The 14134-nt window shown below is 48.7% G+C and overlaps 1 protein-coding gene across 1 annotated transcript in view; it reads right to left on the bottom strand.

Moving 5' to 3' along the window:
• Window positions 1–14134, bottom strand: part of KMT2A (lysine methyltransferase 2A) — a 44071-nt gene that overhangs the window by 29023 nt on the left and 914 nt on the right. The window contains 2 exon segments of the mRNA XM_068418476.1: window positions 518–3186; window positions 3891–3960. Of these exon segments, the coding sequence (XP_068274577.1) occupies window positions 518–3186; window positions 3891–3960 (2739 nt within the window).

Genomic DNA, 14134 nt, shown 5'->3' with positions numbered 1-14134 from the left:
AATCAGATGCAAAATCCCAATGGATTTTACTCCTGCCCATAAGTGACAGATCATCACTGTGCAAAGTTAAAAAAAAAAAAGAGAGAGACCAAGACCAACTTTATCTCCAGAAGCCAGCTTTATGCTCGGGGAGGGCCTACAAGAAATATCAAGGGTAAGAAAGACTACTGCAGTTGGCTGGAATTGTGCTTTCAAGAGTGACTACTACTACTCTAGACCATCACTTTGCTTAGATTTATTCAGAGAAACTTAACAGGCAGCTACGCCGTACTGATCTCTAAAAACACATGCAGCTCCCCCCCTGAGCTGACTACACAGCAGCCCCCTCTCCCCCTCAGCGTCTGCCCAGGGCTCCTCGGTTTTGGATCGTTTGCCATCTGTTGCACTAACAGCTGCTTAGCTCAGCACATTAATTCTTCACGCTTAGGATACGAAAGCTACTTGTGACTTCCAGAGCACGTTCAAAATAAGACGCACTCTAGCCAAAAAAACCCCAAACTTGGAAAGAGGAGAGTACCTGTGCTTTTGGCTGATCTGCTTGTTTGAGGGACTTGCTCTTCTCGATCTTGTACAGCTGGGCTTTTGCCTTTTTCAGAAGGCTGGCCACCCTCTTGTCAGTCATTGGCAGTTTGTCTGCTTGAGCCAACATGGAGCTGATGGAGGAAGCGGAATGTTTAACAGTGCTTGATGAAGGAGCAGAAAGACGCAGGGCTTTTTCCTTCTCCAAAGGCGGCACGGCGGGGCTGAGGTCCAGATCCGATTTGTCTAACCCCCCTCTACCTTTCTTGGACGTTTTGGTTTTGACGGCTGCTGTATCAACCAGAGCAGCAGTGGAAACGTCTGCCGTGGGATCTATTGCTGCAGACTTCTTCCGCCCGGCAGTTTTTTTGGCAGACGACGATGCCGCAACGTCTTCGCTGGCAACTTTTTCTTTGGGCATTTTACCTACAGGAAACAAAGCAGAGCTACTCTGCATTTCTGACCCTTTTCTCCTTTTCTCTTTCCTTGACTCCCGTTTGTTCTCCTTTTCTCTCTCTCTGTCTTTCTCTCTGCTCTTGTCCTTCTCCAGGCTTTTGTCAGCATCTTTATCTTTGGAGAGTTCCTCTGCTGCCCTCTCCTTGTTTCTGCCTCTCTCTGTCTGGGGACTCGACGTGAACCAGGGGAAGAGAGGAGTAGGGCTACTAGATGAGAACGGCTCTGCCGGAGTGCTGGTCTGCTTCCTCGGTCTCTGGCTTCTTTCTGCCGATTCCCCGGACTGCGTCAGGGAATGGGAAGGAAAAGTAAATGTTGAATTTAAGGCACTAGTGGCAAGAGAACTAACAGAAATGCTAGTTAATGAGGAAGAGACAGAAGACTGCGGGGTGAGAGTTGTCAGGTCAGAGGTACTAAGTCTCCCGCTTCTCGTCCTCATGGAGTGCGAAGGAGATCTGGGCTCCGATCGGATGGGGCTAAACACTCTCCTCTTCCGCTTCCGAGAAGAGACGCCCGCTGCAGAGGTCCCTGTAGTGGTTCGACCAACCGATGAGGGCAGAGTTACAGATTCAAAGATCCTGGAGTGGGCCTCGCTCGGCGTGAATCTGGGCGCTCTCAGCAGAGGACTTCTCTTGTGCATATCAAACCTCGTTCCAGAGTGAAGAGAAAACAGACGCGCTGGAGCCGTCGCACCTGGCGTCGAGAAGCCGGACGCAAAGCCAACGTCCTCCGGTGTCAGCGGCGGGGGTCTGAAGTTATCGAATATCGGTTTGCGAATAAGACCCTCTTTGGCGTATTTTGCTGATGAGAAGTACTGCGGTTCTGACCTGGAATGCTTCAGGGAGGTCCACCTAAACGTCGGCTCCCGCAGAATCGACTTCCGTTTCTCTTGCATCGGCGCAGCAGAAGCGGGAAGAAAGGGTGAGGCTAACGGTATGGTAGGAGGCATAAGCCAAGGGGTATGGTCCGAGATGCTGGAAGCAGGCTGCAGCGGCGGCGGGGGAGTGAGCAAAGGGGGAGGAGGAGAGGAGGAGGACTGCTGCTGCGGCACGCTTGGTAAGGCCGACAGCTTTTTAGCAGTCCTCTGGCCAAAACTTCTTTCTGTTATCGAAAACCTTCTGTTCCTCCTATCGCCGTTATCGTTTTCAGGGGACTGAGAAACGGGCAGCGGTGCGTGAACTTCTGGAGTGTTGCTTCGCTCTTCAGAAAGCGCCTGCATCTCCTCGGAGGCCTGGGAGTCCGTAGACGTATCCACGCTGGGGCTACTGGACCGCGAGGAGTCCGAAGACATCTGAGACGAATGCTGAGAAGCGGCGCTGGACTTTTCACTGGAGCCACAAGACGTGGCGCTGAACCTGCTGTTTGGTGTGGATTCCAGTCTGGATATTTTAATAGGAGGATCGTAGTCTTCATCCTCGATGAACCGTTTGGGTGTTTTAATAATCCGTGAAGAGATAGCACTCACAACCGGCATGATGAACTGCCGGATGTTTTTGAGCTGGGTTCTCCCCTTCCTGCCCTGCAGTTTGGCTGCTTCTTTCTCGATCTTTTTTTGCGCCCCCTTTTTAGCCCTCTGCAAGAGCTGCTTCGCAATTGCGGCATCCGTCCTTTTGGTGGAAGGTATAATCCTAACGGGCTTAATCCTGCGCGGACTCTGTCTGACAGCAGCCTTTTCTTCCTTCGTGAGAGGTGGCGTGCCATCCTTTTCTTTGCGTATCCTCTGGGGTTTCTCCAGCTGAGAGTTTATGACTAAGGCTGAGGAAGTCTTTAAGCGTTCAGAGGACGGCGGCCTACCTCTCCTGCGCACTATCTGAACGCCCTTCCTCCCAATCTGAAGTTTCGCCCCAGGCTTAAATTTCGATTTCAGTGGGGAGAGCTTACTAGTTCTTAACTTCTTGATTTTAGTTGCTTGCTGAAACGTAGTGGATGGTGACCTTTTGATTTTTTTCAGACTCTCTTTTTCTTCTTTACTGCCCTTCTGAACGTCCGACGCGTCCTTTACTTGTGACAATTTGAACTTCACGCTCGTAAGCGTGGGAGGTCTTCCTCGTCTTTTTTCCCCACTCTTCAGCTCCTTCTTCTTTACTTTCTCCATGGGTGTGGTCTCAGACTTGCTCGAAGGGGAACACACCGAGGAAGAGTCTGACAGTACAGCTGAACTTCGGTCAGAACTGCTGCGGGGTCTCCCACGAGGCTTCCGCGGACTAGATTTAACTGAGAGGGAAGCAGAGAATGCAGAGCACACGTTACATTTCTGTGAGTGCTGGATCAGCATTACCCAGGTCACGCAAGTATTTACTCCCTATCAGTCACACTGCCCGTGCAAGTTGCCGAGGCATTTCAGTTAATCAGCGAATAAAAATACAGTTTTATCAATCCATGTAAAGAGTACGTTCCCAACAAACATCCTCTCCCATATAAAATACGAAGTAGATGATTTGTTTAAAAATGCAAGCTTGTCTCTTCGCTACAACTATATATGCAGTGGCACAAAACCACTATCAGCCTAATGTTGAGAGGGAACAATAGTTCTTAAGGGCACGTGCCACCTTTCAAACACATTAGAAGTTTGGGGCTTTTTTTAGATCACAGCTAGTTGAAAGGAAAAAAAAAATCCTTCTTCTCTAGTACCATCCATCTGCACTGCTAAGGGAGAGGTCAGTAAGGCAGGAAGAAGGTACAGGGAGAGGCTGATACAAGGTAACTTACTAAAAAACCCTGGTTTTAGCTTTGAAACACAGTTAGCGCTTGGCATTGCACTTGGAATCATCAGATGTAAAGTGTCCCAAACTAACTGAGTCGATTCCAAAGACTGGGGTGGCTTTTACAGTGGATGAGATTCGATGGAACGAACAGGAGAGGCACAGAAAAACCATCACGAAGGAGAACACAAAGTCAATCCCGCGACTTGAACGTACCTGTGGGGGACCTGGTGGGACTTTGTACTTTGACTTCTTCATCTGAACCAAAACCTAAAAACTGTTCATCCTGCAATGACAAAGCAGATGGAAATTTGAAGACGTGGATATTAACGTTAAAAGGAACTTCACTATGACCAAAGCATGAAAGGATTCTAGAGGATTTTCCCTCCCCACGTAACATACTGGCATTTGTTCTTCTAGCAAACAATTGCTAAAAAGGAAATACAACTCTTAGATACACATATAAAGTAGCTACAGTTTACAGCTACGGAATGATCAAAAAGAGTTATGGGGAAACAAAGGACAAGCACATATGGAAACAAGCCCTTCACACATAAAATCTGCTGCTCATATCAAACCACAAAGGTCTACTCTTATAAGCTATTATTGAAACTACCCTGAAGAAATACTCCAGCAAAAGAAGTATTTCCATCTTTATCTTTCTAACACAAACGTAGACTAACTTCCTCCAAACTCATGTAAAAGCCTCTCTGGATGAGCAGAACCATCTGAGGTCTGTAATTCTGCCGGAGCATCCCGGAGCTTGCTCAGGGCTTGCTCCAGTCCCTTTCTGAGAGCTTCCCCGAGGGAGGGCTCGCCACCTGCTCCTACAAGACCCAACAGCGATGCTTACGGCCTCTGGAAGAAAAACACGTGGTTTCAGGAACTTCTTGGACCCAAAGACATCAGCATGCCTTCAGATGAATTCCACCCCACCAGCTCCATCACACAACAACCTCCAAGCCTGGCTAAGGAACGAGCTAAAGTAGACTAAAGCTACTGATGGGAAGAGTCAAGCCCAAGACACAGGCACTACTCATACACCCCGAGAGCCCACAGCGTGTCATAGCACTAAATACCCAGAAACACTGCGAACTAGCAAGGCGGCAGCACAAGCTTTCTCTCAGAGGCACCAAGCGTTGTTTCCTCTCCTACAGCTCCCAGCAAAGTCACCACCAAAAAAGCATTTTTTGCTAAGGGACCATAACCTTTACGAATTGTTACGTTTCAAGGAACAATGAAATTAGCAGCCATGTAGGCAACATTATGGAACGTCGAGGACAATTTTCTTAGACATTGACTCCTGATTACACTAAAGTTGGTTTTTGTTGTTGGTTTGGGTTGGGTTTTTTTTTTTAAATTAACTTCAGATTTTGAAAACGCAGAGGTGACTCGTTGCTTGCTTCTTTACACTGCTGTGCGATGTGGCTGAATGGTAGAAAGTAACTGTGCTGCTTCTCTAACACCTGTGAAGAGCTCCAAGAACAGCGAGCACTACAAGATCAGTATCCTAAAGTAAAACGGTGGAGCACTGTGAATAGAAGGTGGTCAGCTGTGCAAAGAAATAACACCATTTCCTGACATAGCTCAGGCCCGGTACAAGACTTTGCCAAAACGGTGCCTTTTTTTCCACCTTGTGCGCTTTCTACATGAAATTTCTAATTCATCTACTTACAGGACAGACCACGAAGACAGTCTCAGCTACTGAAACCGCAATTTAGTTTTAAGGAAATTAAACCACGTGCCCTGAGACCCGTACCTGCACCTACAGGAAAGTTGTCACATGATAAAAAGCGGCAAGGCTTAAGACAAACTATTTCTCAAAATTTTCTGCTTGGCTTCTGTTTGACGAGCCTCAGTATTCAACAATTCAAATAAATACTCTGAACAGAAGGGTGGTCAAGTTTCCAAGACACATAATGCTCTAGCAAGTCAAACAAAATACACACACACTTAGGCTGCAGTTCATCCTCGCTGTAAGCAATTATCACCGCACGTCGCTGGAGAAGGGGACAGTCCTGCCCTTCCTCGCACCCCTGCTGCCTATCTGCTCTTTGCACTTGCACCAGCCGTGCCAAGAAAACCGGAAAAAGCAATGATAAAGCGATGCAAAAGAAATAAAACTACACCAAAACGCATTTTTTCTACCCGAGGAACCTCGTGTCATGCAGAACTCCGCGGAGACCTTTCCCTGAAAGGGAAAAGCTACCCCTTCTCAGCTGTGATCCCAGAGTCATAAACCCGGAGTGAGAACGGCTGCAGGAGCGCCCGGCTCCCCGCTCGCAGCACTGCGGATCAATGGCCCCGTCACGCCTGCCGGCCACTCCCGGAGCACGTGGGCTCGCTGCAAGATGTAAACACTGCAGGCGGGGACGCGCGCTGGGGAGAAGGGTCCCGGGAGAGGCTGTGCACAGGGACAAACGGGGGCTGGAACGGTCCACACACCGAGAACACAAGCAGGACGACAGCGAGATGCCTACGAACAGTCAGGTTTACAAACGCTAAGGGAACGGCCGCTCACCTCATGCGGTTTCTTCTTCGTCAGCCTACCAAAAATTGAGATCTGTAGCATTTTGAGACACACAATCATGTGCATACAGCATACGCTGGGTACAGAGAAAGGCTAAATAACACTGACTGCATACAAGCACTTCTGCCCCAAGGAAACAGAACTTATCGCCGCAGACAGAAGACTCCTAAGGTACCTATGTAGCCTCTTATAGGAGAATCCTATAGTGAAACAGACATCAGTGATTTCCTTCCATAAGACAAAGCATTTCCAAGTCTCCCAGCTCTAATTAAACAGCTCCCCAGCGCTTCGCTCGTCTGCTGCGCGGAAGCGGCTCCGAGCAAGGGGCAGCTCGCCGGCAGCCCGAGCAGCACACCCGGCAAACGGAGCCCTCGCGACGGCAATGCCAACCTACTCCGCTCCGAGGACTGCTCACGGCTCCAGCGGACCACTTAAACCACTAAAGACTAAATGAACAAACCAATTATTTTCAGGAAGAGTAACAGACACAAAGAGTTATTTGTGAGATTGAATTAGAGACCATCTCTGCCCACAGAGGCAAGTAAGCTCAGTGTAATCTAAAATAATACCTGATACTGAAATCAGTTTCTGGCGCTCGACTTGGATGTGTATGAGATGCTCACTGCTGGCTGACTACTGCATACCTCCAGTAACAACGGAAGAGAGGCACCTGATATTACGTACAGTCTCAAACAAAAATAACCTCATCCATAAGAACAAAGTTGCAGGGGGGCTGACTGCGTGCAGTCAGAGCTTGGGAACAGGAAAACAAGCATGCATGTAAAGCTATGACTCCATAGCTTGGTGTTCACAGGCAGTGTCCCTCAATAGCCCTGCATTTTCTGCTAACTGCCCAGAACAAAACACCCGGCCTGAAGGCACCCAAGAACCCGCAGTGCGGCTTTGTAATGCTCCAGCCACCCCTCCACCTTTTTCTGCTCTTCATGAAAAGAAAGAGGTGTGAAACTTTTACTTCCCCTAAGCAGTTTGTTCAGATCTGCATCCCTGCTGCCTGCGCAGATAAGGATTTCCATACAAGCACGTGGTGGAGATGGTTGGAGAGATGAGGAAACATCGGATGATTTCTGCGGGAGGAAGCCCCACTCCAGCTATCCCGAAATGTCTATTCCCACCCCGGTTGTCACCAAACAGCCCTGACAGATACACCTTCTCTACAAATACTTGGGGGCTGGGACCATGGAGGGAGTAACAAACCGCAACTAGCAGTCTTGACTTGCATCTGCCTCCAAGTTCCCGTGGCTGCTACAAATGTTTTCTTCATTTTGTTATTTGGGCTCCTAAATCCTTATTATTTATCTGCAGCTCCTAAATCAGTGCTTCCTGTATTTTTGACAATTGCCTGTCATAATCCACAACTGGAACCTGCATTATTTTAGAACTGAGCACCGTCACCTTACTTTTCCAATGGGATACATTAATTCTGGCTTTAGCCCAATACCATTTTTTCTCATTTCCTACCAAGCAGTCACCAGAACTGTCCACGGTAAAACGGCCCTCTCCACAAAACCATCACTTGGCCTTCATTTACAACCACAAGCAGCGTGACCAATGTGTCATTCACGTTTGTTCAGTGACACTCACGAGCGCATTGGTGACCTCAGGATGGTCGTTCTCGCTGCCTGGGAAGGCAGCCTTGTAACTCATCAGAGCAGATCGAGAAGGCCACTAAACACCGGCACGCATTTGCCAGGCTAAACCGTCCCGTCAGCCACCACACCTCAAAACGCAGCTTTGAGGCAAATGAAGCAGGAACAGCCTCCCTCCAGTTTTTCAGAAGTGACTATAAAGCACGACAGATGGAGAGCGATTAAAAACCATAATGGTTTTGAACGTGACCTCATTTACCTGAGAAAGAATAATGCAAGACAAAAAAGGTCACTCGGGATTATAAATAAAAGGATGACGGAAGGCTCGCCTCATGTGCGAGACACGAAGCCTAACTAAGCAGGCAAGGGGCGATCTCTCCATGGGCAGCAGAGCTTCCACCTACATCTCCTGATCAAACATTACCCTACCTCAACTGGTTCAAACCTCAAGTTGTGAGCAGATGAAGAAAGGCTTTTCCTGAAGTAACCCAGCTACAACACAAGCAGAAAAGTTGCAAGCAAATCTCTATTACAATGCTCTTGAGCAAAATTACTTTTCAGAGAACTTCCAACTAAAGACCTCGGATGAAAACCTACCTTCCAATGAGAAAGTATCCTGAAGGTACTGACTGAGGTCTGAGGAATAGCAGTATAACCCCTATCACTATGGATCCATAAAGGTGCACGGGACTGTCATCAAAGCTGTCAGAGGCACTAAACCAGCAACCCAGCTGTTCCAATGAGCTCTTGAAAAGGTTGATTTAGTTTGACAACAGAGTTACCAGAACAATGCTTTACTTCTCTTCCCATTCACCATCTTGGTTTTGGCCCCAATTATACTGCACCTCATCTTCTTGGAAAGAGGTAAGCTATTTATAGAAGCTCATTCAGAAGCCTGCTTAGTAACTACGGCGCAATATCTAACAGACTCCTTTCAGCAGAGTAAACATCCTCGGAGGCTGGCGATAAGTAACCCCGAGATAAATGCCGGGCGCACTCTGTGCTCGTGTCGGGAGCGGGGTCATCTGGGAGTTCAGGGAGATGCTTCCCAAGCGATTCCTTGCGATGCGACGCTGCTAACAAGCGGCGGAGCACTTGGGGTTACTGTTACGTACTGACTCGGCTGAGGGCCCGCTCGTCCTTTCATTCTTTAATTAGACAAAAGCTCTGAATGGGAGTGATGCACAGACTCTGCTGGGGCTTCGCCTCAAACCAGCACCGACCCACCCAGCACGTCCCGAGCGCACAGAACAGCTCCTGGCTGGGTCACCTCCACACGACAACCCCCAAACCAGAACAACGGGAGGATACACCCCTGCCACGGCACTGCGGCCGTGTCCTCAGCAATCAACCACGACAATACAACCGTGATTAGGGCTGCAGCTTCCGAAGTCCCTCGGACGACGCCTAATTTTAGAATTAGAAAGAGCAAGCTGCTCTTTACGGGGCTCAAGCGCAGAGAGCGCCCGTTCCGGCTGCATTACCGAGCGCGCAGATCAGTCTTGCCAGCATGCTAGAAGGTAAATGAGAACGTCCCGTGTCGGGAGGTAACAACACAGCCAGTCTCTCGCTATTTGGCCAAACTGCGAGCAGCAGCACGGGCTAACTTGGAGCAGCAGCCCATGACCAAAACACAATTGGTTCCTACTTTCCACAGAGTGCCGGTTCCATCCTGGGCAAGAAATCCCGATTTACAATCTGAACAAAGCAAGATGCTTTCTAGAGCACCTGAAACAGTCTCATTCTGGTCACAACAAGCCTTCAATACCACCTCTGAGGAAGAAGGTCAGCCAAACTATTACCTAGAAAGATTTAGCTTGCACCCAGTGAGAGAAAAGCAAGACCAAAGCCTCCTGGACCACTTTTAAGAGACCGCTGGGAATACCCTGCTTCCGGCAAGCGAAATCTCTCTCTCTCCCAGTTCCACAATGGACGTTTAGAAAGCAATGCTTCAGCCGGACTTGGACAACTGAGGAAACAATTCTAGAGATTCTTGTTAAATAAAAGTAGACATAACTAACAAAGCTGCCCAACAGACCAAAGCAGTGGGCTGCAAAACCTCAGATACCTCTGCACACACACGGCCATGCTCTAAAGTTAATGTATCGATGCATTAAAAAAGTCTTTAGCAGCTGCAAACTCATCTTTTGCTTCTAAAGAAATGCACACCGCCAGCAAAGCACGGAAGCGTTATTGAAGTATTTCAACAGCTGAACTACGCTTTGCAGCTCGGCTCAGGGAGGAAAAGCGCACACCTCTACGCTGACTTCTGTGGTATCCTTTTACCTTAATGTCCAAGAATTCACGTGCTGTTTGTGCACAAAACTGACCTCAGCGGACTGACCATCATGAACTGCAGTACTCTCAGTAAAAAAAAAGAACACCAAAATCCCAGAGGCTTGCGTTGTGTGGCCACCTAGTTAAAAGGATTCAACTGATGGAGAAGCATCACACCCTTGCTGGTTTGGGACCCGAACCAAGAAGCCCAAGTCCCTCTACCAGAAGGCACCGACTGAACGCAGGGTACCCGTGATTCTGTTCACTGAAACCAAACACAACCGAAAGCTGAACGAAACGCCTCCCTGTCGCAGTTTTACTTCACATAAGACAGTCAGTCCCTCTCCTCACGTAACGGTCGCTGCTTAAAAGCGGTATGGGCAGCAACCTCTGGCATCACAGCTGGAAAACCTGCAGCAAGTGTGTTTCCTCCACACACAGCCACGAGACAAAAGCGCCCGCGCGCGCCGTTACCCACTCGCTGGTGGAAGCCATCAGCACCATTCCACAGGCACTCAACGGGTCAGGAGGCTGCAGGCCCAGCATGGACGCACTCGGAAGCCAGTTAAAGAGGCTGAGAAGCGAACTACTGACTCAAAGAGCTACCCTGTCTCTTCCCTCGTTTCCTCCAAATGCAGGACAGTAAAATCTACAGTTCAGTGCTTTGAAGACAATACAGAAGCGCACAGTGAAACACTGCTGCAAGAGTCTGTCCCGTGAGCTTTCCAGCTGAAGGAAGAGCCACGTCGAAAAGCCCCCTGAGCAAACTGGTCAGTGTGCACTGCCGCTGCTTCTGACCCGCCTTACCTACCCATCACCGCTGTCAGTGAGATGAGTGACACCACCATGATCTGTATTATCTTCACCGTGAGTCTCTTGTTTTACATCCATACCTATGAGCAGTTATCTCGCCATGCACATGCAGCAATCACGTTACCGGTAACAGGCAGGGCTCTACTTCACGGATTAAACACCCAGGCAGTTTTACGGTGACCATTCAACATCACACCAGTAGAGGAAATTTTGAGGCAGACACAATTTTAATGCCTGTGGAGGAGAGAAATCATCTGTACTTCCAGCTCCGGTGTGACCGTGGCAGCAGTATGGAAGCCACTCCTTCCTCCCAGCACATGGATCTAGTACCATTTCATAACAAGGCAGCCATCGGTGAACACCCACAACTCTAATGTTTACCTCGTAAAAAATTACGATCCGTGGTAATTACAGCGGCACTTCTAGAGACGCCATCATCACCACTACGTTCCATTTCAAACCTCAAGTTTCTGCAACTCTCCAGCTGATGCAGATTTATGGAGTAAACCGTCAACATGCATCCAACACGCTCTCAACTTTTACACCCCAAAGCTTCAACTAAACCTCAGGGACGGGGAGGGAGCTCTGAACTGACAGGCATAGCACACATTTATCAACTACATGCAAGCTTCTTTTATACCAAATATCGACACAGCAAATCAGAAGCGAATTTCCCTTATTACTGAAGTGCTACTCACATCAAGCAGAAAGGATAACACCCAGTACAAACGCCACCGCTTTCAACCAGCTATAGCTTTACTGCGCAAAAAGTCAACCCGCAGCTCTTGCGGTGACAAAATCAAGTATCGTAACGTTGCTCCCTTAAGGCGAGCTGGTTTCAAGATAACTCAGCGAAACACCGAGCTGCAGCAGAAGTCAAGGATTTGTACAGTCATCAGAAACCTGGGGAGCACACAGAAACACCCCAGAACTCGGGTACCTTTACGGTGAGAAATAAAGCCTGCTCCATTCCACAAAACGGCCAAGGAGACAAGGGAAAGACGGAGCACAATACTTGCTCTGGACTTCTACATTTTAGTTATATCTAATTTTGATGGTGACGCACAATTTCCACAGGTACTTACACGAGTGAACACTGGAATACAGCAGGCCACCATGAGCTCAAAACAATAAGCACACAGAGCAGAAGTCGTACATAAAAAGATAACACAGTTTCTTGCCCTGATCGCCACGCGCTCCAGAACTCAAAGTGACAACCAAGAGTTTATTCCTGATGCAGAACGCCAACTCGGTTGAAGATTGTAACTGGCTTGATTCAAAGACCCTCAACCTTGTGGAAGAGATCAGTGTGAGCACCAGCCGGTTGTTCAAAGGACGTGGTGCGCCTCAGTAAGCAAGGGTCTCCTGGAAGCCCCCTTCTAGGAGAACATCTCCACCCAAAGTGGGGTACCACACGGGCACCAAACTTCACCATTTCAGCACCAACACACAGCTGCACTCTCCTCTAAAGAGACCACGGGTGGCACCCACATGGTGATATCCTAGATGTGCTAGAGCTCTTTTCGCATCCCCCGCTCCCACCCCACAGAAAACTTGTACCGCAGGAGGGGAAGAGCTTGTCCTACAGCTTCTGGTGACCGGCAGTGGTGGTGTGATCTTCACTACAGCTATAACCCTGGCAGAATAAGCCACTGGTCAGGAGAACTAGGTCCTTCAACGCAAAGATGCTTCATTTCTTGAGCATCACCGAAAGAAATAAACCAACTCAGCGAGCCAACTAAATCTGAATACTTGAGAGCATCTGCTCTCTGAGCGTGCCTGAGAACGCGGGCACAGGTTGCAAATTTAGAGTGAGGGAAAGCATCCAGGGTCTACCCCTTCCCTGCTCGCAAGCGGTCAGGTGAAGCTCAGCCTACAGACACCAAGCCATAAAGAACTTTTATCATCACTTTCCACTGTGTGTAATGTTATTAAACACAAGTTTTTAGTAGCTAAATAGAAAAGTGATGTAATAAGTAAAATTCTTAAGGCCCGAGGGACCCCTGTCAGCTGCTAGCACCAAGAAGGTATTCAAGCTATTTCATTGTAAAGCAAAGATGCCCTAAAGGCCAAACTGACAAAGATCTTTCAAAGGTGTTTTAGAGCTTTTTTGAGATGCAAAAATATACTCTTAAGACAACTGGAATTAAAAAACCCCAAAACAACCCAGTGTCATCTCAGAAAAAAAGAAAAAAGAAAGGAAACAAAGCAACTCGCCTCCCCCCACATAAAAACCTCCAGAGTTGTTAACCCTGTGGTCAGGTTGGTTAGCCAGATTTCAGTCATTTCTGCCACTGAACCAGCGCTGGTGAGATACCACCTTCTTTCAAGTAGACGGGTAAATTCCATTGAATGTGGTCTGTTGCAAACAGAAAAGCATACAAGCATCCTAAACCACCACCTCTAAGGCACTGGTAGGAAATAAAAGGGATGCTGGCCGGCAGTCCAAGGTAAAACCCGAAGTGCTGTCCTGGTGAGGTTCAAAGCGTTTCCACACACGACCCCCTTCCTCCCCGCGCCGCAGCCCGCTGGAGCTGGAACTCTGCAGCCCGGGAACTACTCGAGCTCAGCCGCGAGTGACTAGCTCCACTGCATGGCACCCAACGGGAAACACCACCACCAAGCCGAAAAAACACCAGAAAACTGCATTTTTAGGTGTGTTTTAACAAACTCTGATATCGCCAGCGATGCAAAAGCAAAGCAACTGCTCTTTAAACATGCAAAATACAGGCAAAGACACGCTCACCCTCTCTGTAGCTGACAATCTGCCTGTGGCAGAGGAGGCAGAACTGGCCTTTCAAAAAAAAATAAAAATAAAGCATTCCTGCTACAAAGGACCTGGGGGATTTTCTTGCGGGCGCAAGGACACAGCTAACAAGTGACGCAAAGCCAGAATCGGGGGGAAAGGAACGCTGCAGCTTGTAGTAAGCAACACACCCCCATCATGTCTTCCCTGTTCTGTCAATAGGTGGGTTGTTGTCAGACTCTTGCTCTGGCTGCCGTAGGAAGGCTCAAAAAAAACCAAAAATGAAGGCAGGAAGGAGAGCAACTCAAAACAGAAAAAAAAAAAAAAAAAGAGAAAGAGGCAGAAACAGAAAAAGGCAACCAGTGCTGCGGGTGCCAGCGAACCGCGCTCGCACCGGGCCCGCTGCCCCGGGGCCTGGCCGGGCGGCGGAGGGGACGCGGGCCGGAGCGCGGCACGCACCGCGGGCAGGCAGGAGGGGCCGACACCC

The sequence above is a fragment of the Nyctibius grandis genome, chromosome 25 (genome assembly GCF_013368605.1).
Source record: "Nyctibius grandis isolate bNycGra1 chromosome 25, bNycGra1.pri, whole genome shotgun sequence".
Taxonomy (NCBI): domain Eukaryota; kingdom Metazoa; phylum Chordata; class Aves; order Nyctibiiformes; family Nyctibiidae; genus Nyctibius; species Nyctibius grandis.
This window is presented reverse-complemented; position numbering and strand designations above follow the sequence as displayed.